The sequence below is a fragment of the Chinchilla lanigera genome, unplaced genomic scaffold (genome assembly GCF_000276665.1).
Source record: "Chinchilla lanigera isolate Chin_1 unplaced genomic scaffold, ChiLan1.0 scaffold00003, whole genome shotgun sequence".
Taxonomy (NCBI): domain Eukaryota; kingdom Metazoa; phylum Chordata; class Mammalia; order Rodentia; family Chinchillidae; genus Chinchilla; species Chinchilla lanigera.
In genome coordinates, this window is record NW_004955404.1 from 2971018 (window position 1) to 2996348 (window position 25331).

General features: G+C 47.9%; 1 protein-coding gene across 1 annotated transcript in view; it reads right to left on the reverse strand.

The window, feature by feature from the left end:
- LOC102016228 (unconventional myosin-XVI) overlaps positions 1-25331 on the reverse strand; it is a gene marked incomplete at its 3' end in the record, with an annotated part of 353926 nt that overhangs the window by 28304 nt on the left and 300291 nt on the right. Inside the window, 1 exon segment of the mRNA XM_013515827.1 lies at positions 3174-3276. Coding sequence (XP_013371281.1) covers positions 3174-3276 — 103 coding nt within the window.

Below are 25331 nucleotides of genomic sequence, written 5' to 3' on the forward strand. Positions count from 1 at the left end.
CCTGGAAGGCCTCCCTGGAGCATAGCCTGCATGTCGCAAGCTGGCATCCCTGACACCAGCGTGTAAGGAAACTACTGTCCGAGCACCTCACACACCGGGCCGAGCAGGGCTCTCCCCTGCCCACTGGCTAGCCGTGGCTTGTGTCCCACCCCTGCTGCGGCCTCAAAAGAGCTCAGTGGCTTCCAAGAGTCTGCTCCAGACCCGGAGGGGTTCCCAGCTCCACAGGAGCCCGAGCCTTTCCTCTCCTTTGCCTGCCCCAAGCTCTTCCCCTTCTGCTCTGCTGCTCAGGGAGCAGCTGGTTCCCCAGTGCAATGCGCAGTGGTCCCCAGGCTCCGTGGAGTGAGTCTGGGGTAAGAGACTCATCAGAGTCCCCTGAAGACAGAAGCACTGCTTGCTTTTGCTTCCTCTACTGGCGATTTATAAACATGGCCAAGATGCCAGGGACCGGCCGCAGCTGCCCCTCAAGGAAGGCACGCAGAAGAGCCTCCGCCCAGAGCGAGGCTGGGTGCGTGATCTGCCCCTTTCAAATTCTGAAATCTGAACAAAAGGACTCTGATTGCGATAAGAAAAGGTACAGGTCTGGGTAAGCCTTGTGGAGAGCAAGCGACACAGGAAGGGCTCCACGCTCGCCTCAGCAGAGGGGCTGCTCAAGCACGGTCAACACTAACTGCAGCTGCGGTTCTGATCAGCGCACACATCTCTAAGATGAGGGCTCCGAGCCTCAGTCTTTGCACATCAGAAATGAGATCATTGCTACACACCTTGCCTCCTTCCCTCTTACTCCTCAGAGTTGTCATTGGGATGAAATGTTCAAAAATAAGTAAAAAAAAAAAAAAAGCTCTGGGTAGTTGCCACGTGCTATATAGATGAATTATTGTTCATTAACCATTCCTCATACTTAGACTCCAAACCTATACAAAGTACATAGCTTGCGTGGGCCACATGGCAACATAATGGCAGTAAAAAGAAATTGTCTCAGCTGGGTGTGGGAGTGCACACCTCTAATCCCAGCTGTCTGAAAGCTGAGGCATGAGGATCCCAAGCTCAAGCCCAGCCTGGGCAACTGAGTAACTTAATGAAACCCTGTTGCAAAAATAAAACAAAATAAAGTAAGTGGAGATGTGGCTTAATGAGAAGTCTAGGTTCAATTCCCAGTACAGAAAGAAAGAAAGAGAAAGAGAAGGAAGGAAGGAAGGAAGGAAGGAAGGAAGGAAGGAAGGAAGGAAGGAAGGAAGGAAGGAAAGAAGGAAGGAAGGAAGGAAGAGAGATGTATATCCATGTGGCCTGAGACAGAAGGAAATTCTAGCCTGCTACGGTGCACTGAAAGAGTGTGAGCACTGTCTGGTTGGGTTCCCACCCTGTTGACTTAAGGCTGCCCGTGTCTATGTCTGATTAAATTCAACGAGGGCTAAAAATCCACAAGACTTCCAAGACCCATTAGAATAATAAAAGGATGTTTTTAATGAAGAAAATAATGAAGAAAAAAAATGAAGAAAATAATGAAGAAAATAATGAAGAAAAAATAATGAAGAAAATAATGAAGAAAAAAATGAAGAAAATAATGAAGAAAACAATGAAGAAAATAATGAAGAAAAAATTTTTGCTAATACTCTGTATAGCTTTACACAGCAAAAAATGACTCCAATTTCCCCCATCACTTAGAATTGCTCTTAAAAATCTGGAAAAGAACATCCGTTAATTTTAGGCCAACCACCCAAGGGCAAAGGATAAGCGCTGAGGCTGGGACTCGGCAGGCTGGAAGTGATCCACAGGCCCTCAGCGTCCACTGGGGCGGGGCCAGCGTCCCAGGAGGGGTGCACAGCGGCCCCGCCACGGCCAGCAGCACCTCCCAACAAGGCGTGCGCTTTGCACGCTCACAAGTCTGACTTGCAGCTGGGGATAAGCATGTTTTAAACAGAAAATGCCCCTCATGTCTAATGTAAAAGTGAAATACGAACAGAATTTATTTCTGCAAAGTCAATTATTTGCTTAAAATATGTAAAGGGTTCCAGCCTGAAGCCAGAGAAGAACAGTGTTCACTAACTAGACAATTCGCACCCGCTGGCAAAGACATTCTGGGAGTGAAATAAGCATCCGTAGCTCTCAGCGCTCTCCCTCCTCTTCCTCTCCCCATGCTCCCTCACCTGCTCCTCTCTCCCCTCTGCCTTCCCTCACACCTGCAGCCTCCTTTGGTGGTGCTAAGAAGTGAGGGGAAAATAGGTTTGTGCAATAAAACGGAAACGGTGACCCTCTTAAGGAATTGATGCTCACTGTCAAAATCCCAGTGTGTATGTAACACCATCCTCAGCCGCGGCGTGCTGCCCAGCGCGGACAGATGCAGAGGTGTGATGCGTCTCCCGCCTCCTCCATGCCCAGGGCCACCCTTCACCTGCACGGGCGAAGCCGCTGGGCACCGCGGTAACCGTCACCACTGTCTTAGCGGAAGGATCTGTTTCAGATTCCTTTGCCTTCTCAGTATGCACACGTGTGTGTGTGTGTGGGGGGGTATGTACATTCTTAAGAGTACTCTTTAAAGGGAAAAAGCGGCAACCTGGAAATCTCAGTGTCATGTTACTTATGAGCCAATACTATACATACACAGTTCCTTATCTAAAAATTGCAGCGATGATTCAGTGGAAATGACTTCCGTTACCTGCAAGATGACAAAGCAAGCTAGCTGTGACTCCCACGCCTGTGTCACTGACTCTGGAGTGGCTGGCTGACGTCATCCTCCGTTAGTAATTCCTCCCCCTCCTCCTCCTCCTCCTGCTCCTCCTCCTCCCTGTCTGATCTAGCCTTTGGCAAAGGTGGACTTTATGTCCTTGTACACTGTATGTCTTGGGTGTTTTGTCACAGTGACTGGAATTTGACTCTTACAGAAACTTTTTTGATTCTTTCAAATGTTTTAGAGACCAGTGGAGATGGAGACGCAGGTAAACCACATGGAGCCTCCCTGGCTTCTCAGCCTGCTCTGAGGGAGTCTTGGGTCCCTTGTGTGTCAGCTGCATGAGGATGACACCCATGTTTCACAGGCTGATGTGCTTCCCGGAACACACTTTGGGGAACACACTTACTGTCTTCAGAGGAGGCGGCTTTCCCTGGGGAGCCTCTGGTGCCCCCTCCCCCTCCTCCTCACGATCCCAGTGGTGGCCTTGAGCCTGGAGGGGACCAACCTGCCAGCCTTGTAGCTTGCACTGCTGGAGAACGAGCCTGCATCTCTCCTCCACAGACGGCTCCTTCCTCCCACCTGGGAGGGTCTCGGCCAAGGGCTTGTATCTGTGGAAACAGCAGTGACAGGGTGAGGTTCGGCATTTGATGAGCAGGTGAATGCAGTCTGCAGGGATGGCCCTGTCCCATCCACTCTCAGAACGTCCTCACTTTACCCCGGAACTCCTAAGACCCCTTTCACTGGTGAACTGTGAAAGGACTGTACCTTTTACACATAAGTGACTTCAAACATGACTCAGATACATATTCCAGCGCTTTATGTTTAGTGCCGTCACGAAGGAATGCGAATCATTTATTCAAAGAACATTCCACGAGAATAAACATTAATCTGTTACTTGTTAGCTACACATTTGGTTTGCTTTTTAAAAATACACCTTTTTAAGAAACTCAAGCATCTTTTACTACCACCTGAAAGTGAATCTAGACGTTGTTAGGGTCCCTAACAAAGAACTGTCAAAATATCTATAAGTTTTATTTAAATGAGTGATAGGATAGCATCATCATATTTTAGGTACTGAATATTTCAAATGTTCTTAGGGACAGTTTTAGTTTAGAAAGAACCCTGGACTAATGACCTTCCATTCCCTAACTGAGATTCACAGCTACATAATAGTTCCCTATAGAGTTTTCAAAATGACTTTGAAAACGTTTTTGTTATTTTATTTATTTATTTTACCAGCCCACGTTTGCAGTACATGAAGCTCACACTTCTTTGTGGAGCTGTTGCACACCCACGCACACTTTAATTCCCTTTTCATCCCCTTTCCTCCTCTTCTGTTCCCTCTCTCCATCTCTCGGTCCCCTTCCCACTTTAGAAAGATGTATCTCCATGCTTTTATTACATATCTTTTATTTTGCTCTTTATTTACAATTTGGGTAACTTATGTAAAAGAAGCCATGTGACATTTCAGTTTGTGTCTGATTTATTTCACTTAACATGGTCTCAAGGTGAATCCATTTTGTTTACAAATGACTCCAGTTCACCCTTCTTTATGGCATAGTAGTACTCCATTGTGTGTAAACACATTTTCTTTATCCGTTTGCCTTCTGACAGACATAGGCAGCTTTCAAGATTGAGTAATTATGAGCTGTGCTGCAGTACACCTGGGTGTGTGTGGGTCACTGTAATGTGAGGTCTTTAATCCTTCAGGAAGATGCTTGGAAGAGGGGCAGCAGGTTGGAAGGGATTTCTAGGTCTAGTTTTTGAGGATCTCCACATTGATTTCCACAGCGTCTTGCTAGTCTATGTCCCCACCTCACCTGCTGTGGACAGGGACAAGAACGTCACTTCTTACTCTGTCAGCTGACCTGGCAGCTGTGTCTGCGCCTGGCCTTCATCACGGCACGAAGAGGAAGGGGCGTCAGGTGCAGCGGGCGGCTGCAGCAGCACATGCGTGCGGGTCGGAGCTGGGCAGGGGCCCAGGCTGCGGTGTGCACCTCCCAGCTGGCGCTGGCCAGCCCTCAGGGTGCTGCCACTCGCGCCAGCGCGGCTGCCTGGGTGATGATGCTCAGCCCAGCTCCCCCGGGGGTGGGCAGGGACAAGGGAGGGGTTGTGCAGCACTTGTGATGGGCCTGGCATGGGGAGCCGGACTGAACCTTCAGCACCCAACTTCACAGCACACGTGCTCGGAGGCCCCTGGCCAGTCACCCAGGAGCATTTACCCGCCTGGAGGCGGGGTGAGGGTCATTCAGGGTCAGTGCTGCCTGTGTACGTTCCTCTGGGTGAGATGCACCTCTACTCTGAAGCAGATCTCTCCTCCAAGTGGCTCAGGCCATGTGCAGAGTCCACGGTGTCCACTAGATTTGCCTTCGCAGGGAGCAAGTGAAAGAAGAAAATGACATCACCGGAAGCCATGGAACAGGAAGTGGGGAGGAGACAGGAAACGATGGTCTTTCCCCAGCATGAGAGCAAAGGGCCTTCAGTGTCACACACAGACCCCTCACAGGCGTAAGGAGCCTGCATGGCCACCCCTCTGGTCAGAGTGAGACAGCCGGGGTTGGAAGTCATCTGTCCCAGGACAGAGATGGTGATGAGTTCATTTTTGCCTCCCTGAAGAATCAGCACCTGAGGACTGTCCGGAAGTAGGATCTTTGCAGAGCAATCAGCTTAGCTTGAGACTTCCAGGGTGGCTTTAAGTCAACACGACTCACGTCCATAAAGAGATGACTGGAAGTGAGACACCAGCGTGACACCGTGTAGTGGTGGCGGAGTGAGGAAGGCGCGCCGAGGACCGAGGGCCCCCACCGGGGCTGGGAGGCAGCCAGGCAGGCCTGGGCTCCAAGCCTTGGGTGGGGGAGGCCCTGCTGACTCCCCAGGTTTGGACTTCTGGCCTCCTGCAACAGGAGTGTGTGAATTTCCACATCTGTGGGCTCCCTGTGTGTGCTGCTGTGACAGCGGCTCTCAGAACCACAGGGGAGGAACAAGGGGCCAAGCTGGAGTCTGAACCTGGGCGGTCTCCTGCGGACACTGTCTTTCTGTCACCCGTGATGAGTCCAGGGACAACCATCCGGCCTGGGCCTGACTTGTTCTGGGGAAGACACTGACCGCGCAAGGCCGGAAAGGGAAAATCCCGCTGTCCAGGCCGTCTTAGAGGTGCGCAGAGGGGTGGAGGGAGGGAACCTCATTGGTGGGCTTCAGGGTGACCGTGGCTCTGCAGTGGTGAGCACAGACCATGCCAAAGTGTACCCTAATCGTGCCCGCAGGGAGACCAAGACTTCTGCCACCAACCCAAGTCATACAAAATCACTCGTTACCTCTTTATTCTCCCCAATAATTGTCTCTTTTCAGAACTTTGTTAATTACCATCAAGAATTTAATTGATGTAATTCTGGCGTGTGAACATCGCATGAACAAGTCAGAAGGAAAATCTTGCTCTTTGGTGCTTTTTTCCCCCTCGTTTTGTATTGTTCTTTTGACACCTAAAATGGTGTAATTCTAACATTTCAACTGAAAAGACAAAAACATCATCTTAGACAGGGCTGAGATACTGTGTTTAGGGTGATATTAAAAGTCGTGTCTTTGGGATGTCAGTGTCACCTGCAAGGTGGCATCTCTAGGTAGAAGGGCCTCATCTCACTGTGTCACCGCTGAGACGGGGCCTCGGGGACTTCACTCCGAGCCACCTCTCTGTCCCCTGCAGACCCTGCTGTGCTCCTTCCGGGACGGAGCCCCACGACTGTGAGCAGGAAGCCTCAGCACCCTCAGCTTGCGCTTTCTGTCTCAGTGTGCTTTGGGGTGGGGGTGATGGCCGTGGCGGAGCCCTCTGTCTTGTCCAGGGGCCCAGGGGCTCCCGCATTCAGGCTGGGTCAATGCAGCAATGCTGATTGAGCACAAACAGTGCTCTGGGACCCTTTGTGTGCTAGAGTGTAGAAGGGCAGAGATCAGATCCAGTCCTGGGACTCTGTCGGGGGACAGAACGAGACAGGAAGGAAGAAGGAGGAAGGAAGGAGGGGAGGAAGAGAGGAAGAAGGAAGGTGTTGGAGGTGGTGACAAAGGTGTGCAGCGGGTGGGGGCAGAAGCTTGTGGGACCAGCCCCTCAGGGAACACTGGGAGGCCAGTGTGCCGGGAGAAGCAGAAGTGAGTGGACAGGCGTAGGACAGGACTTCCCAGAGACCTGCAGGGAAGGGATACAGGCCAGGACCTGAGGCCTGGGTCCCAGGGGCTGCAGAAGAGCCCTGTCCCCATGTCTGGTGTCCGAGAGCAGAGGTGAGGCTGCTGGTTGAGGCGGACTGCAGTGGGCACGGGACGGCCCGAGACGACCCGAGCCCTTCCTGCCACCTGGGGGAGAAGCCCTGGACCGAGGCAGCGGGCATGCAGGCGGCTCTGCACACAGGAGGTGTGACGAAAACTACATGAATATTTACATTACAAACATTATTACACAAAAGACACGCAGCCCTGAACGCCCGCGAAATCCCCCCTCACTTCAAACACTCATCCCATCGTCCTGCCGCTTCCCGCAGCAGCTCTGCAGTCCTCGTTTCTGAGTGTCTCGGTTGTGCTGTGCTAACTGCGCTGATGTCTTGAACTTGATTAAAACTGTTTCCCTTTCATGCTCGTCTTGACTTTGGGGAAGAGCCAGAAGGTGCATAGAGCCTGATCCGGTGCACAAGGTGGATGAGGACACAGTCAGGTCCTTACAAGCTGGTTTTCCATTGGCTGGAGCTCAGCAGCAGCATTCACCGTGTTTTTGATCACACCTCATAAAGACACTCAGGAAAGAAGACCCCAGAGCTGCTGTAGAAAGTGACAAGAATGGGGTGAGTGTGCTCAGAGTGAGATGGGGAGTGTTGAGGCGGATTCGTGCGTCTTTCACTGTGATAGCTTTTGTGAATCTCTCCTGCTCACCCGCCTCCTCCAAGGGTGGTGGGAGGTGGGGGAAGAGCAGGTGAGGCTGAGCACCAGGTGCGTGGTGTCGGCATGCTGGGGTGCAGTAGCTGGGAAGACAGTTTTCCTGCCAGGCTGGTGCCATACCAACAGAAGGGGAGCCATGCAGCTGAGAGCCAGAGGAGGGCGCTCTGAGGATGCAGGAGGTGTGGACCACAGATCTCCAGTACCCTGTGCCCCGGAGCCACAATGCTGTCCCCCAGGTTGCTAGGCACTAATGATCACCACCCTGATCTTCCAAGCCCTCATCAGCAGCAGTGAGACTCAGGAGACCGTGTCTGTCCTAACCTGGTCCCCGGGACGCCTATCGGTGTGGAGAGGCTCTGCGAGCCCCTTGTCTGCAACTTCATCCCCAGCCTCCTCGGCCCTCTCCTGTCTCCATCCTGAACGGGTGCAGGTTCAAAGTCCCCAGCCACCTCCTCCGCACCGGTGCGACACGTTTACTGTCTGTATTACGGACTGGAAAATGAAATGGTCCTGAGTCCACACACACCCCGCATCGCCAGGAGCACAGAGAGCAGAAACCACGGAATCTCACGCAACCCCAGGAGAAACAGCCATCCCGGGCCGTGCACATTCGGAGGTCTCTGGAAGGGAAAAGTGGAGAAAAGCTAACTGCAGGTGACGGGGGCTGAGTGGGAGCTCGGGAAAGTGAGGGCTGAGCACATTTCTCTGAAAGTCACTGCCTCCTGGTTTAAAGGAGAAGCCTGACTCTTACTTCATGTTCCTGGGGACAAAGTAGAGCTCAAGCAGTGACCACAGAATTCATGATAAACACGATGGTATTTAACTGGCTCCTTTAAGAAGACAACTAGGAAGTGGTAGAGTCATTTTTTAGGAAAATGCAAGGATGCAAATGGAGCTATTTTCTTTTAACCTCAGACAGTTCCTCTGAATTTGTTTTGTGGCTGATTATACATTTGTCTCTTCATTCTCAAAGAAAATTCTGTTGTTCTGGTGTCCTGAAATCCCTGAAAGTTTTAATTCTCTTAGCTGACATTTATTGAGCACCTACTGTGTGCACAAGAGACTGTCTAGCTCACTACTGCAGCGTGTGGGGTTGCTCTCCTACTTCACTGCCCAGCCCAAATACAGGCGTGGCTGTCTCTGGCCAGGGCTGTGTCTGAGAAGCAGTGTGGCTTTCTTGTTTCAAGAACGTATGAAATTTACCTTTGTGGACATACAATATTTTAACTACGTCATTATGAACCTTAAAATAATGTTTCAAGGAAACAAATCTCCCTCTCACGCCCCAGGAGCAGATGAGCTGGTGGATGGAAAGAGAAAAACAAGGAGAGAGGAAGGAAAGTCTCAGAGCTCCTGACGGAGGACTGGCCGCGAGGGGGCGTGGCCCTAGGGAGGAAGGAGCAGGAAGTGCGAGCGGTCAGCTGCAGTGGGCAGAGTCTGCACTGGGGTCTGCAGTGCTGACACTTGTGGGCTACAGCACACTAACACAGGGATTTGTAGGGACTGCGGGACTGGGGACGCAGAGCCCGTGACAGTGTCAAAGACATCAGGAAACAGGTACTGGTGGTGGCAGCAAGACCCTGCCAGTGGGAATGAGCCAAAGTGCCTGGACCAATGTTCATGACAAATAAAGGACCAACAGCTTGAGGGCAAGATGGAATCAGTGAAAGTGGCGTGGATGTTTTGTTTTGCAAAATCAAGGGAAAAAAATCCTGGGCAGCAGCCGCAGATCCTACATATTGTACATTCTTATTCTTGTATGTTTCCATTTTAGGATGGAGAGCTTCTTTGGGAACCACTTCTGTGGGGTGGCTTCCCAGGGACAGAGCTTGGTGTGGGCGCCAGGGATGCCACATGCGGCTGCCTGGCCAGGGATGATGAGGGACGCATTCTGCTCACTCTGGGGACACGCCTGGCCTGCTGGTTCTGTGAGTCCTTTCCCTATGCAGCAGGGTGCGGAAGGGGATGTTCTAGCTCAGTCTCAGCACGCAGAGGCTGAGCTGCAGGCTGAGTGCGGTTGCCTAGCAACAGGGCTGACGCACATCATGGAGACAGGAAAAGGACGAAGGAAAAGAAGCCCACACCGGCTGGGGAAAGACGAAATCTCTCTCCCATGGAGGGTGGGGTCTGCTCAGAAGGAGGAAGGAGGCAGAGCATTTGCAAGACTGCTTATTTTGGGGAAAAGGATGTGAAACAAAGAGACAAAGCTGTCAGAAACCACCCTGTTGACGTGTAGGCCCACAGTGTTCTCTCCTGAGCACGTTCTGTCCTTGGTCCTGTGAGTTCTGCAGCTAGACACACCCCACCCCTGCAGATGCAGGTGAAGCTGGGCTCCCTAGGGTTCTGTGCTACTGGGGGGAGTCTCTGAGTCTCGGAACACAGCAGGGAGTGCAGTGCTCAGCCTGTCCAGGCACCTGTAAATGTGCAGGAAGGATGGAAGGAGTCCCGAGCTGTGAGGCTTGAGAGCCTCCTGGAATATTTGGGGCTAGAGTCTGGTCTCTGCCTTGGAACCAGCCAAGTGTGGACTGAAACCTCCACAAACTGTCAGCTAAATAAACCTTTCCTTCCTTAATTTTGGGCATCAGGTATTTTGTCTCAGCAACGAGACAAGAGTAACCAAGACAGGCGGGTAGTGTCATCCTGACGAGGCCTGGACGCCATGCGCATGGTGTGAAGGGATTTCTGTGGTGCCGCTGGGGTCAGCATCCCTAGAAGCGGGTCCCATATGACTCCATGGTGTGCAGAAATCAATGCCGGAGGGCCAGGTGCTACCCCGAGGGGATCTGCCTACCTGTGGGGTTCTGAACAGAAGGCCACAGAGGCCACGTGGCCAGAGGTCAACAAGGGAAAGGCCACCCCTGCCGTCACTGCAGCCCCAGCCCATTCTGCAAGCTCTGGGAGACCGTGGGGGGAGGTCCCAAACGCTATATGAGCTCCTCCGGAGTTGACAGTGGGACAGGAAGAAGTGGGGAGGGAGTGGCAGAGGAGACACAGGTGTCCAAGTGTGGGACAGACTGCTCTACACCATCGCTGAGTCCTCACAACCAGACCAGAGTGACATTTGAGAGGCTGTGTGAGAACATCAAAATGCAGTTCGTGGTGAAGCTGGCTTCTTAATCCAGCCGTAGGGTCCTGAGCCAGTGGTGGCCTCTGCTTACTCGATATGGAGGTGGGGTAAAAACCTCCTTGTCATCCTCGTGCTTGAAAGATAAGGGCAACACAGAGGTGCAGCAAGAGGAATATTAATCATCCAGGATGAAGAGGGCATCCAGGATCAAGACAGCCCCACCCTAGCCCCTGAACATCAGGTCTCCTAGACTGAGGGCCTGCGTTCCAGAGCTCATCCACTCCCCCAATCCCACCGTGTTCATGGCTGTCCTTGTTGTCACTGTGATTTTAGCATCAGCATAGCCATAGCTGTTGGGCAATTTTTGTTACAGCTCAGCTTGGCTTTGGTGATACTGATGGCAGAAACCCAGAGGAGCAGAAGGAACCAGCGTGGAGTTAGAAGAGGAACTGGTGACTTTGGAGTCATGGCGGGGCCAGCCCAGGGACCCTGGCAGGTCATCATCATCCTCATCACCTGGAAAGGACTCGGCCTCTCCTGCTTTGTGAGGGAGGGCACAGAAACGTAGACAGCCTCGCCTTGGCTGGGTCCACCATCCATCCGCCTCCACTTGGCCCCTGTGTTCCAGACCCAAAGATGGCACCTTCACCCCTCTGTTCCAGACCCAAAGATGGCGCCTTCATCGTATGGTATTCACCTCGGGCGCCCTGCAGTTAAGCCAGGGGTCTCTCATCTTGCACAATAAGGCAGTTGAATAATGAGAAAGAATGGTAAACTGCACGTCAGCTCCTGGAGTTCAGTGAGAGTAGATGCAGACAATAAATGGATTCAGAGCACCTGCTAGGGATGTACATGAAAATGTTCTGAGGTCCCTTTCTTAAAGCTGGTCCCACAACTTCACTGGGCAACACAACAATATCCTATTTAGTCAATAAATGGATGAAAGTGAAGCTAAATTAGAACTGTCTCAGCGTGAAGTACAGTTCCATTTCCCAAGCAGCCTGTGATGGGCGGTTTAGCCAGGTTGTACTTGCTTTGGATACACCCCCAGGGTATTTTTCCACCGTCTCTGTGCTCACAGTGCTCCAGGGCCCTGGGCCATGGGGAGAATTTAAATGTGCCCTGGGCACTGAGTCAGTGACAGAGCTGAAAGCATGGTCCCCCGCAGGAACGGCTCTTGCTGCCTCTGAGTCAGCCCAGCGCCAGGGACGCTGAGAAAAGCCCATTCCGTACACCGGAAGGGCTGCTGCTTCCCCACCCTCCATGCATTTCATGGTTTACCAGCGACCCCACAGCTCGTGTTTATCAGGTACAAGAACAGCTTGTTTTCAGCATCACGGAAAAGAACAGATGTGCATTTGTTGTTTAAGCCTGAATAAGAGACCTCTTAAAGCTGTGTGATTTAGGTAAAATTATCCCGCTCCTACAGCAACGTGCTGCTACCCCAAGCATTCACCAGGGCCACTGACCTCCTGTTTCCCCCAGGAACAGGAAGTGGGGCAGGGAGATTTCTTTATCAGAGACATTGTTATCCTGGCCCTGCCTCCCCTGCTGTGGAGAGCACACTGTTCTGGAAATGGCTACAAGCTCCATGGAATCGGTGGCCACTGGACTAATTGTGTTATTTACACATGTGTGAGCCTGTTTCAACTGCAAGTCGAGGTGCAAGGCACTGTACCACGCTCTGGTTCCCACGATCGCTGCTGGGCAATTGGGAAGCCAGTCATTAAGAAGTTCGGGATGAGATTACAATTTTCTGCAAAGCTGTACTTTCTTTGAAACCAAGTTTCAAAGTGTGGGACTGGGTAATGAACTGAAGGATATTCATTCTTTACAGAAAGTATTAATTTTAAAACACAGCAACCAATGCTTATAAAGACAAAATCAGTAGCACACTGAGGTATTAAACATTAGTGGCAGTGAATTTTAATGTCAGCCCACGAAATGCTGTAGATGTGCACATCTTAAGGACATATCATCATGATAAGTTTCATATAAAAAGTGGAATTCTCATTTTCTCCACAAGACACTTTAAAGACTTACATGCTACATTTGGACAGAGTAACAAAGATGCTTGTGCAATAATTAGACATAGTTAGCCACTTTAAGAATTGGAATCCAGGATGCTTATATTTTGAAATCAGATAATCTGTGTACCTAATTGTCATACTGAATCTTGATTACTTATTTTCACTATTTGTAAATATTGAATAGCTAGGTCAAAATGTCAGAAAAATCAATACTTGGGATATCTTGGGAATTTAAATATGCTATTACTCACCGGTAGGCACTAATGTCTGCACTGTAATGAAAGTCTTGATTTTAAAAATGCATGATAAAAATTGGCAGCAGTAGGGCCTACAGGAATTAATAATATATAAAATGGTGTTTTTCAATGTTTATTAGCATAGTACATGTTTTTGGCACACTGCACATCTAAAAGTTGGGGTCCTGTTTATTGCTTCTACTTCTACATTATTTCTTTTAATAATTACCCATCAGAACTAATAGACACACAACACTGCAGATACTAGAGACTGCAGTGAACAAGAAATATCCTTGAGCAAAATACTGTGAGCTGAAACAAACCTCTCCTCCTTCACCTTGTGGGCGTTAGGAATTTTGCTTACCAGTAAGAAAGTAGCTGAGACACTTCCCATAGAATGCAGCACACTGTCCAACTTATCCCCTGGCAATGAACAAACTATGTATCTTTGACTGCTTTTGAGTAGGTTATCTTATGGTTACTTTGGATAAACTGTAGAAAACTAATAACACTGCAAATAATCACTGTCCAAGGCAGTGCAAATGATCTCTGTCTAGGATGGCACAAATAAATTTTGTCAGAGAGAATAAAAATCTTTGTAAGTAAAATTTTCTATTGAACTGGCTTAAGTATCTTAACAGTTTCCTGTCTATATAAGGAGCTAAATACAACCTTGAACATGCACTCATGAGTGAGTTCTACGAGGCTGCTGATGTTGTCTTGCTGAAGATTACACCTTAACATCGTACAACGTGGTCAGCAGGACTCAGCAAGGGAAGGGCGAGCATCCTCTCAACACTCAGACTGCATCCCTCTCTCCACTGCAGGGTGCTCTGCAATCTTTGCTGTCCCGCTACTCTTCCCACGCACACCCCCTTATCAAAACATCTCAGGTCAAGAGAGCTAACAACACTTTATAACGGAAGCTAATAACTACATTTCTGGGTCTCCTGTCACATATTTTTGTTACCATATAACTTGATCTTTCTGTAGCCTATAAAACCACTGACTGCTCCTGCACTGAAAGTCTTCCCCCTGGTCCCCTGGTTACCTTTGCCCCTACCTGCCTCACAAGCTCCAGGCTCCCTCATGGATATACTTCCTCTGCCCTCCTACCACAGGTCTCTGCTCTTGCTTCCTTGCACTCCCAGAATATCTCTCCTCAGTGATCTCAGGCATACTCACGGCTACAGCTACCATCCATAAACACATGACTTAATGATGTGTGTAGCACACTATCACTTTCTTCTCCTTCACACAGCTATGCTGGACTCCTCCCTGAGCAGCACAATTTGGATCTCCCCAGCCCACTGCAAGGGCACACAGCGTAGCACTTCATCCTCCTCTAGGGGTCTGCATTCTGTCCACCACCCTCCCTGGAGCCCAGGAGTCTGTTCAGGATGGTTCATCACCACGCCCGGATCATCTGGCACACTAGTAATCTCTATGCCTAGGTCCTTTTCCTCATCTCAGCCAAATACTCTTCTGAGAGCCCCAAGCTCTTCTCTCCTGAAGACTGGAATCAACAGTCTCCTTGGCACATGTGCCTTAGCTAATTTCCACGTATTTCGTGGGAACCCCCCATAGCTCCAGGCCTTTAGCCCAGTCCCAATTGCTGAGCACAGCTGGGCCTTGCTGGGGGCTCCTGTTGAACATATCCCTGATCATCAGCATCTAACACTGCCGCCAAGTGGAAATCCATGGGGTTCCCATGCTGCTCACTCCTGTGCTTGTGTAAGTGACTGTGCACCCCATGCTGGATTTCTCTTGTGGGCGGCTTTACGTGAACTTTAAGGCAACACAGTGTCACACAGTCCAGGAAATCTTAGGGATCCTCCCCCTGCAAACTCACCAGGTTGTTCCCCATGCCCTTCTGCATGCCCTTCTACTTCCATACTGTCTTTTTCTATTTTCCCTGGCTTTAGAGGAAGGAATATTTCATTCATTCCATACTTGTATCCTCAGATTATCAAGCAGAAGTAGGCATGCTGAAAATATTCACAAAGTACTGAGTTAATAAGGAAGGAAAAAATTAGAATTGTCCTACGTCCCAGTGATCCCATACTGAGTATATAATGTATACACAGGAAGTAAAATAAGTATGTTGAAGAGATAGCTGAACTCCCACGGTGCTACAGCCAAGAAACAGAAGTTACCGAAGCACCTATCAGTGGACGCATGGGTAAAACTCAGTAACTGTACACACTGGATTCAACCTTTCAGAAGAATGAAACCCTGTCATTTCCACCAACATGAATACCCAGAGGATGCCATGTGCAGGGAAATGAGCCAGGCACTGAAAGGTAAATACAGTATGTCTCATTTACATGTGGAATCTAAAAAGTCAAACTCATAGAAGCAGAGAATAGAATGGCACTTAGTGGAGCCAGTGGTGTGGGGGCTGGAATTGGACAAAAAAGAGAAATTTTCAATTAGGACAGCAGGAATAAGTTTACAAGATCTAGTGCACACCATGGTGATCTGTTAACTCCAAGCTCCACTGCAGTCAAAGCAGGCTGCACTTTATCTGAAGCCTAAACACTCTTCGGGGGGAACTTGGGTGGAGAGACAGAATGCTCAGAATTCTGTGTACAGTGTTTGTGTATAAAGATGTATTTTTTGACCATTTGGTGATAGAAGCCCCCAACCCATATTTCTCTAAGAATAAGCTGAAAGTCATCAGCTTCCTGGACAATTTCTAGTATGCTTAATTTTAACTTAATTAAAGTCCATGCACATTCAAACAAATATAGTATTCGCCCCCACTTCCTATCCAAACCTCATGTCTAGCATCATCATGTTATAAAATACCAGCTGCTCCATGTTAATTTTATCCAGAGATATAAATCTGTTTAGGAAAAGTTGGTATACATCATCTGAATAATCAAAGCAGAAAAGTGTACCATTACCCACACTAGCAAAAATTACCTTGAAACGCAAATGTTCAAACAACACCATTACTGTGGGAAGTTTTCCATTCCAAGAATAGACTGCAGGCGCTTACAAGTTAGCCATGAAGAATTTAATGGATGAAACACCCATGTAGTAGGAAATAAATGCCACCGAGAGGGAGCGATGGCGATCGGCCTTGCCCTCTACTCTCAGTAGCAAAGTAAACAATCGATGTGAAGCAGGGGTTCTCAGGACATTGGAAACCAGAAAAAAGCACCTTGAGAGACAGACAAGAGATGAGCCCAAACCTTGCTTGCTTCATGGGGTGCTTGTCCAGGTCTCAGCACAGAGAGAGGAAGCCAGGGAGACCTGATGACTTCCCTGAGCTGGCAGGGTGGAACTGTGAGGTAGGGGGTTCCAAGGAAGCTAGAGTTTCTGGGGCAGAGAATCAGAGAGAAGAGAGGGTCACAGAGATCACAGATCCTCAGAAGCACACTCTGCCTGGAGCTGAACATGCAGAGCAGCACACAAGTAAAGAAACTACCTAATTCCCAGAAAAGTGTCATCTGAATGAGCTAGAGGGTGCCACCTCCAGGGCCAAGACCAGGAGCAGTGCTGTTCCTATTTGCCAGAGCGCAAACTCGCTAATGTATGCCTATCGCTTAGAAAGCCCAATCATCTTGCATTTGTAGTATGAGATAATTAATCCTAGTTGGAAATTACTCTGGTTTCATCGATAGTCAAGCTTACACCACTTATAGAAATACAAGAACATTTCCAACTTGAAAAAGTCCCCATAATGTCTGACAGGTAATAAAAAATTAACTGGTGTGCAAGGAAGCAGAAAAATACCACCTATAATAGAAGGAAAGATAATCAATTCACATTGACCAAGAAGCAACACAAACGATGAAATTACTACATTAGTAGATAGGTGGAGAGAAATAAAGACATGAGGAAATTTTAGAAGATCCCAGTTGAGCTTGCAGAAATGACAGCTATATAATAATGGAAACAACAACAACATGAAAAATAGAACAGGTTGGACTCAAGATCAGACTATGCAGAAGAAATGACCAGTGTATCCAACAACAACAATAGAAACTACCTAAGGTGAGCAAAGGGAAACAGACAAAAATTCTAAAGATTAATGGACAGAGGGTTGGTAAATTATGGGGCAACTTCCAGTGTCTATCACAAGTGACACTAATTTCTAAAGGAGAAATGATACAATGGGGGAAAGAAAAAGTATTATGGTTTAAATTTCTCTAAACTTGACAAAAGCTGTGAAGCAAAGATCCAAGAAGCTGGATAAAGCCAAGCAAAAGGAACAGGAAGGGAACTGCCTCAAAGTACAAGTTACTCAAAAGTTGTAAAAAAAAAAAAAAAAGGGGGAAACACCTTACATGTGTAGAACTAATAGGTGCATTGCGTATAGAAGAGCAAAGTTAAGGACGACAGCCAATTTCTACTGGGAAAAAGTGCAAGAGAGAGGAGCAACACCTTGAAAATACTAGAAGAAAATGATCTCGACCTTAATTATTTCATAAAAATGTCTTTCAGAACAACAAGAGTGACCCCAATGGAAACAGGGACCCGAGGCTGTGATGAGCACACACAGACTCCCAGGCTGTGCAGATCCACCACTCTCACTGGGGCTGTGTGGGGCACGAGGTCTAGGGGAAATCTCTCTATCATGTAGCTCAGTTTTGCTAGGAACCTGTAGCTACTCTAAACCACAGTCTATAAAAACAAGTAAGCTAAAGCTAAACAAATGAACATGAGCTACATAAGACGCATGCATCTGTAGTTTAGAGGTGAGCTTATCAGATTATTTGAAAAAGATGTGACAACTGGTTTTGCTTCTAGGTCTTCTCTTTCTGTCCTACAGCCAAAAGTCTGGCACTCCACATCCTCCTCTCCACTGGGCCCCTCCCTGCCGGTCTCTGCAGGTGTCACGGGCTGACCAAAAGAGGAAACAGCCTCAGGACCTGCCCTCTGGAACCAGCAGGGCACTGCCCAGTGAAACGTTCCGCCCCCAAGCGTGAGGCAGCCCTGAGCCTTCTGCAGCGGGACTGAGGGGCACGCAGGTCACAGAGGACCAGCAAACAGCTCCCCACACACTTGGAGTGTGGGGCTTCCCAGACCAACCAAGGGCCTGACGCATACACTTCTCCAGGAGTCTTTCCATCTGCACAGATGCCCACTTTTGAGATCACAGCCACCAGGGATTTGGGTCACGGGACATTCGGGGGAAATGGTGAACTCACCAACAACTCTGCTGTGTAACCAAGATGAGGGAAACTTACATTAAATCTTTGCATTGGAATAAATCAAAGACTTTATGCTGCAAAGCTAAACTTCACCTTAAAAACTGGAAAAAGCAGAGCTACATAAACTAAAAGCAAGAAAGAAAGTAATAACGTAAGAGGAACTCAATGATTTTGATGAAAACACTTGTTCAAACAAACAAAAGAGAAAGCATCAAAAACTGTTTCTTTTTTTCTCCTTTTTTTTTTAGTCTTTTTGAGACAAGGTCTTGCTATGCAGTTCAGGCTGGCCTTGAGCTTCCTTTGTAGCTGAGGCTGGCCTCAAACTCCCAATGATCCTCCTGCCTCAGCCTCCTGAGTGCTGGGATTGCAGGCATCCACCACCACATCCAGTTTAAAACTATATCTTTGAGTAAATACATATATAAAAACTGTAGCATTTACTGTAAATACATTTATAAAAACTCTGGCAAAGAGACGAAGACAGACGACACATTTACCAGTAGCAGGAGTTAAAGACAGGATATCATTACCCACCTACAGACATCTACAGGGTGATAAGAGACCATTCCAGACAGTTCAAGGAAATAGGCCAGCTCCTCAAAACCCATAACCTCCTGAAACACTGCCAAGATGAAACAGACAAGCTAAAACTCCCTAGCACTCCTGAACAAATTAAACTCATATCTTAATCCCTCCCCAACAGGACATCTCCATAGCGGGTTAGTTTCACTTGCAAATTCTACCAAACATTTAAGAAGAGCTAGGACCGGCCATATAGCTCAGTGGCGTGGCAGCTGCATGGCAAGCGTGAGGTCCTGAGTTTGACTGATGATTCCAAAAAAAAAGGAAGAGTTAACGCTAATTCTACACAATCATTTCAATAATATAGAAGACAGGATACCATCCTGGAGGAGATATTTGCTAACTAAGTGAGTAATGCATATGTGTCTTAAAAATATCTAAAGAACTCCAACCAGCACAATGCAGTATTAGGTGAGACATCTGAAGGAAAAGTTCACCATAGAAGATATGGGGAGGTGGGGGGAGCCCATGGTCAGATGGGCAGTATCACGAGTGATTAGGAAAATGCAAAGAAAACCATGGGGCACAGAGGACTGACATCACACACTGAAGTTTTGAACTCCTTGGTTCATGTGTGCATGGTGATTAAGGCACTGATGTTGGTCTTCACAAGGGACTGTGGCGGACATAGAAAATGGATTATCCTATATGTATATATATACCTGCCTCCAAATACAGTATCGGATCAGCAGATTTTTTTAGTAGCCTGTGCAGTGACAGTTTTTTAGAAGTCTCTTCTATGGAGTCAAACTTGAGAAGAAATATAGGTCAACATTAATGAAAAATGTGTAGGTTTCCTTAGCTCTCTTTTTTATCATATAGTTAAGTCATCATGACTTTATTTACTCTAATGTGTAAATGACTGCTTTCATTTCCTAGCCTTCTGGAGACAGACACAAGTTCCTTCAAAATAGACAGTTCATGAGGTTGATGGATGTCACGCTTGGCATTCCTATTTTGATTAGGACTCTCATTTTACCGTCATGCAGACTGGAGGGGGAAGAAAGTCACACTGCCCCGCCTGTAGCATTCACTGTGGAGCCTGCTCACACCCTTGCTGGAATTTTCCTGTTCCTTCCTTCACTATCTACTTTGATGACTCTCAGGTCGGTCAAATGCATTCATCCTTCTGTATTACTGCTTTGAATATACTGGAGCTTCCCGCATAACTTAAGTTATCCAATTTTGGACAGATGTGAACTGAGTAGTCGAGGTGTAGTTTACATCAAAAATGTCCTCCCAAAGGAGGACACTGTGTTTGGAGGTGGGACTTCAGGCAGGTGACTGGATCGTGGGGCATCATGCTTATTGGCAGATTAATGGATGAGTTCATGGCTGAATGTGCTATTACGAGGACAGGCCTCTGGGGGGTGTCATCTGGAAGGATATATTCTTTTTCTGGACTCCTCCCTTCTCTCATTACTTTCTTGCTGCCTTGGGGCGAGGTACTTTCCACTATCACTCCTTTCCACCATGCTGTTTCTTCCTTGGAGCCAGAAACCATGGACTGAACCCTCTGACAACTGTGTGTTAAAAAAAAAGAATCCTTGAACATTGTTGTCAGGGTTGTGACCCACACAGCCACTACAGAAATCACCATTGAGATTCCTCCAAATGCTAAAAATAGAAATTCCATTTGTCACAGCTATTCCCGTTCCGGGAATCTGCCCGAAAGCGTTAGAAGCATCATGTTACAGTGATCCACACATAATCATGTTTATAGCAGCACAACTCATAACAGCTAAATCTTGGAAGTAGTCTCTATGTCCATCAACAGATGAATGGATAAAGAAAGTGTGATGTTTACACACAATGATCTACTACTCAGCCACAAAAGACAAATGCGAGTCACTTGTAGGAAAAAAAGATACACCTTAAGACCACAGTGAAAAGTGAAATAAATCAGACACAGAGGTGAAATACTACATAGTTTCTCTTATATGAGAAATCTAATGTAGAAGTAATTTAAAGAGCAAAAAAATAGATTATAGGAACACAGCTAGACCTTTTGCCTATGAAAAGGGGCTCCCAGGATGGAGGGGAGGGAATGGGGATGAAGGAAGGAATGCAGATGTACCATGCACGTGCACCAACCCCCCTCCCAAAGAATCCAGTCACTGTGCACTGTAGACATGGGCTAATAAAGATAAAGTGAAAATAAATAAGTAAAAGGAAAAGAATACATTTCTCCTTATTTTGCAGGTGTCAAGGATTTGGTTGTAGCAATGGGCATGTGACTAGTACAAGGACCTATACAAAACTATGTATTTTAGCCATAAATGGGGAGATATTTGTAAGATTATTAAAATATGTTGTCATTGCCATTTTTATTTTTTAGCAAATGATTTTTTTTTTCCTCTATGGATATCTAGTGAAGAAAACTAAGTGCTGTTATTCCAAAACTCAATACTGCTAACCATGGATGTGTTTCCCTGATATAAATATTTACTAATTAAGTTGACAACAAAGTAAGGTTTTAAGTTTCAGAGGTTCGGACTGTGTGATGCAGAATGCGCTGGACTTGTGGAGATGCCGTGAACCAGTCAGCTCGAACAGTGAATTTCCTGTTAAGCCAGCTTGCCTTTACACTGACCACTAGGGTAGTGTCTATTGTGAGCCCACGAGTTGTGCCTTTAAGAATTTCTGCTTCAAGAACTGATGTTCCTCCTTCACAATATTATAAAGAATCCCTTTAGCTAACTAAGCATTTCAATAACCTAAGGGAGAAAGGTACCATACAGCTTATTTCAGTATAAAATAGAAGTACTAATACTGATCCATGCATTGTTATGTAGTTACTGGAAGGTGAGAAATCTCAGAGAATGTCTCGGAGTGCTCTTGGAGTGACAATATGACTGTATTTATCTTTGCAGAGATGAAACCCACAGTCACTGTGTCACACGGTCTAATCAGTGACCCTAAGTGGAAAGGTTTAGGCATAATTACACCAAACATTTTAGGCTGCTAAAATAATGATAACTATTTTCACTCCTTCACACAGCTGGTATGGGATATTTGTAAATATCATGTCTCAGACACAAAATATAGAGCTTAGCTATGCAACTATATGGGAACCAAAATATTAGTTATTTGTGTCTTAGTTCATTCCAAAAATACTTGCTGGCCACCACTATGTGCCCTATATGGGGATAGAGCAGACCTTTCTTTGCCAGGAGGTGGATGGCTGTGGACAGCAGCACAAAGACTCTTACAGAGAAATGTGCAGACTTATAAGATCGTGGAGGGCAAAGAGCATTAGGATGACACTATGTGCACCCAGAGACCGAGGTCTTGATGAGATGTGGTCAAACATATGATGACTGCTGCTGCCAACCGCCACCCAGCAGAAAGGCAGCTCCTAAAAACACGACACTGTGTCTTCATCCGCCTTAGTCACCAGATCTGGCACCATGAGGCTCCTGGCTCTTCCCCAAAGTTAAAATGGACACTGAGCCAGTGGGGCCAGTGCAACGAAAGACACTGCTTCAGGACAGCACTAGAGTGACAGGGTGAGTGTGAAGCAAGGGGGAGTTTTGAGGGGGATTATTAGCAGTATGTCTTTCACTATAATGAATTTGAACATTTTAAACATCCACTGTATTTTTGGATCATACCGCATACACAGGTATTCTGGTCACAGTTATCACTATTCCCCTTTCACTCTAAAGCACTGCCTGTTGGTCAGCATTCTATGTGTTCAGCCTAATCCTCAGCACTGTTAGATATTAGTATAAACATAAAGTATGTGGGGATAATGCGTCCTGTAATATGCTGCTCTAGAGATGAAGGATAGATCTCTAAATTCTGTGGGTTAGAGGTTAGTGTCCCAGTAACCGCCTCTACTGTGTATCGGCCTTCAAGAGCCTTGGCACTGGGGTCACACAGCACAGGAGACCCCGAATCAACCCCACCCACTGAGGTGTTGGCTATGGACGAGAGCGCTGTTCTCCTGAAATGCACACGCGGAACCCCAATTCCCAAGGTTATTTGGATATGCAGCCTCTGAGAGGAATAAGGTTAAAAGAAGCCATAGCGGGGGCTCCAATCCAGTGGCGTTAGCATCTTTGTAAGAAGAGGCTTCAGAGAGCTAGGCCTCCCCTGCCTGCCTCTCCCGCCCTCAGCCCCAGCACCCGGGAAACGGGCTGGGAAGATATGGTGAGAAGGTGGCTATGCACAGCCTGAGGTGAGAGTCCACACCAGGCTTGCTGGTACCTTGGTCTCCAACTTCCAGCCTCCACAACGCTGGGAAGAGTCACCTGCTGGGCACCCTCGGTCTGCAGGATTCGGATTTGGCAGCCTGAGCAGGTGGATGCCATAATGCAATGGGCCAGAGCTCAGACCATAACGCTGGCCCCAGACATCTAGAACATTTTAAATTAAAACAGAGCGAAGTAAGAACATGGATAGGATGACTGGAAACAGGACTTCAACCCATGCAGATGGAACTTTGCACTTTTAACTCGAAAGGCAAGATCATCAAATCCAGGACTTCAATTCCTTTGCAACTTAGCATCTCTGGGTTTTAATTTACAAGGGATATTAATCTCTGAACTTTCATTTCTTGCTGCATACTTAATAAAGGAAGAAGATTTATAGTCAAATATGGGGACTGTCTGGGCTACTGGATTTTATTATTAGAATTGCTCCTTTTGTTTTAACATTTTCATCATCTATTCTGGTTGCAGAATCCCTGATGAACTATTCCGGACAAGATTTGGGATGGGAGACTGCATGCATTTACAGCCTCAACATGGCATGATCTGAGACGGAGAAAGGGACCACTGGTGGCCTCTTCAGGATTTGTGGATGCAAAATGCACAGGATTCATCACTGGCCCCTGGAGCAGCCAGGAGGCTGTGCTCCTAGAGGTGGGCAAGGGGTGTTCTGACAGTGAGGAGCCCTCGGGGCACAGCACTCGCCAGGCGTCCAGGGGCTCCCTGGATGGGTCCCAAAGAGCTGCCCAGGGCTCAGGAAGACCCTTACTCTTCATTTCCAGTGTCCCCTAGGGGCGGAGCCTGTGCGGGACAAGGGCTGTCCCCAGCTCTAAGGGCGGACGACAGGGTCAATTCATCAAACCCAAGACTGGCGGGAGAGGAAGCAACAGTCTCGGCTGCTTGTGAACAGAGTGTTTCCCAAGACACACTTGTTTTCTTCTACTTCTCCAGCTCAAGGTTCGGGATTCTGGGCCCTTGGGGCTGTGTTAAAGTACAAGGTGCCTGTCAAAATACTGACTTTGCGTCGCCGAGTTTCCTGCCCGCTTTCCTGGAACAGAAATAATCATGCATCCCATCCGCCTCCCACCGAATGCTCGCTCCTGGGGTTGTGCATTTATTTTAAATAACTCGAGCTGGTTAGTTTGCGGTGTTTGTTCCCAAGGTTATTGGAAAGTTATTAAAGATGTTTTATTTTCACATATTTTGTGTGAGAAGGCGCAGTTCTCCGTTCCTAAGCACCACTTTCCTTTCTCGTTTTGGAGCTGATTTTTCCAAGTTCAGGACTGAGCCAGCCTCACCGCATCCTAGTGTCCGGGGAGGAGGCAGGTGAGGGCGCAGGGTGGGCTGCAGCCCATGACCTCAGCAAATCTCTGGAGTTGAGCAGCCAACAGAGCACAGACAATGGAGACAGCAGGGAACATGCGTGCTGTTGCCCGTGGGTCCTGGTGACACCCAAACACGGAGAAACAGCATGTCCCTGCAGCAGGGACAGATGTGAGTGCCAGTCCGCAGTCAGGAGCCCCTCGGCGCGAGGCGGCAGGCTTCGGACAGCCACAGCCTCTCGGAGGGTCGTTCTCCCTGTTGGAAGGGAGGAACACAGGTGCTAACAGAAGCTGCAAAAGTGTGATGGGAGTGAACTGAGACTACAGGAAGAACTCAGCCCAGGGCCACTGATGGTCTTCTCAGGGGCAAAATTAGAGATGTGGCCACTGTTAATTACCTATAACTTCTGCATAAGGACAGGGGTTACCTTACAGCATTCTTGCACAGAGTAAGATCACGGACGCAGAGTCCAGGGCTGACCCACCGAGGGTACCCGGCAGGACCCGGAGATGACGCCCGCGATGCACAGCTGGTGGCACCTCTAAGGATCACTGACTTTGTGATTCCGTAAAGTCAGAGTGAATGAATATAGAGTGAAGGCGTAAGCGAGGAATGAGTTAGCGGCGTGGTGAGAGACCACTGGGAGAATAAAAAGGAGGATCTGAGGAGATTATACAAGCGAGCATCAAAGGAACCGGTTGCTCTCCACCCCCTGTTCTGAGGGATTTCCTCCTTGAATCTGTCAGGGAGGTGGTGAACGGGGCCATAGCCTCCTGCCCATCTCACCACTCAATCCTCATGCGTGTGTGCCAAGCAGGGCCCCTGTGCAGACCACTCCACCTCCCGGGTTGCGACACTTCCTGTTTGTCCTGCATAGAAAAAACCGTGCAGATCCTTGGAGTAGATTATGGGGGAACTTATGACCCACACTCCACTAGCAGCGAAACACACCCCAAATAAAGACACACTTAATTATGCTGAAGTTGAAATGACTCCTAGAACCTGTGCCATAAGCTTCACTCTCTCATGTTATATTTCCTTGAAAAGTTACAGGTCTCCTTCCCAGGGTCATTAAACCTTACATCGCCATCCAGCCCCGCAGAACCCTCAGCAGAAAGACAGGTTAGACTTG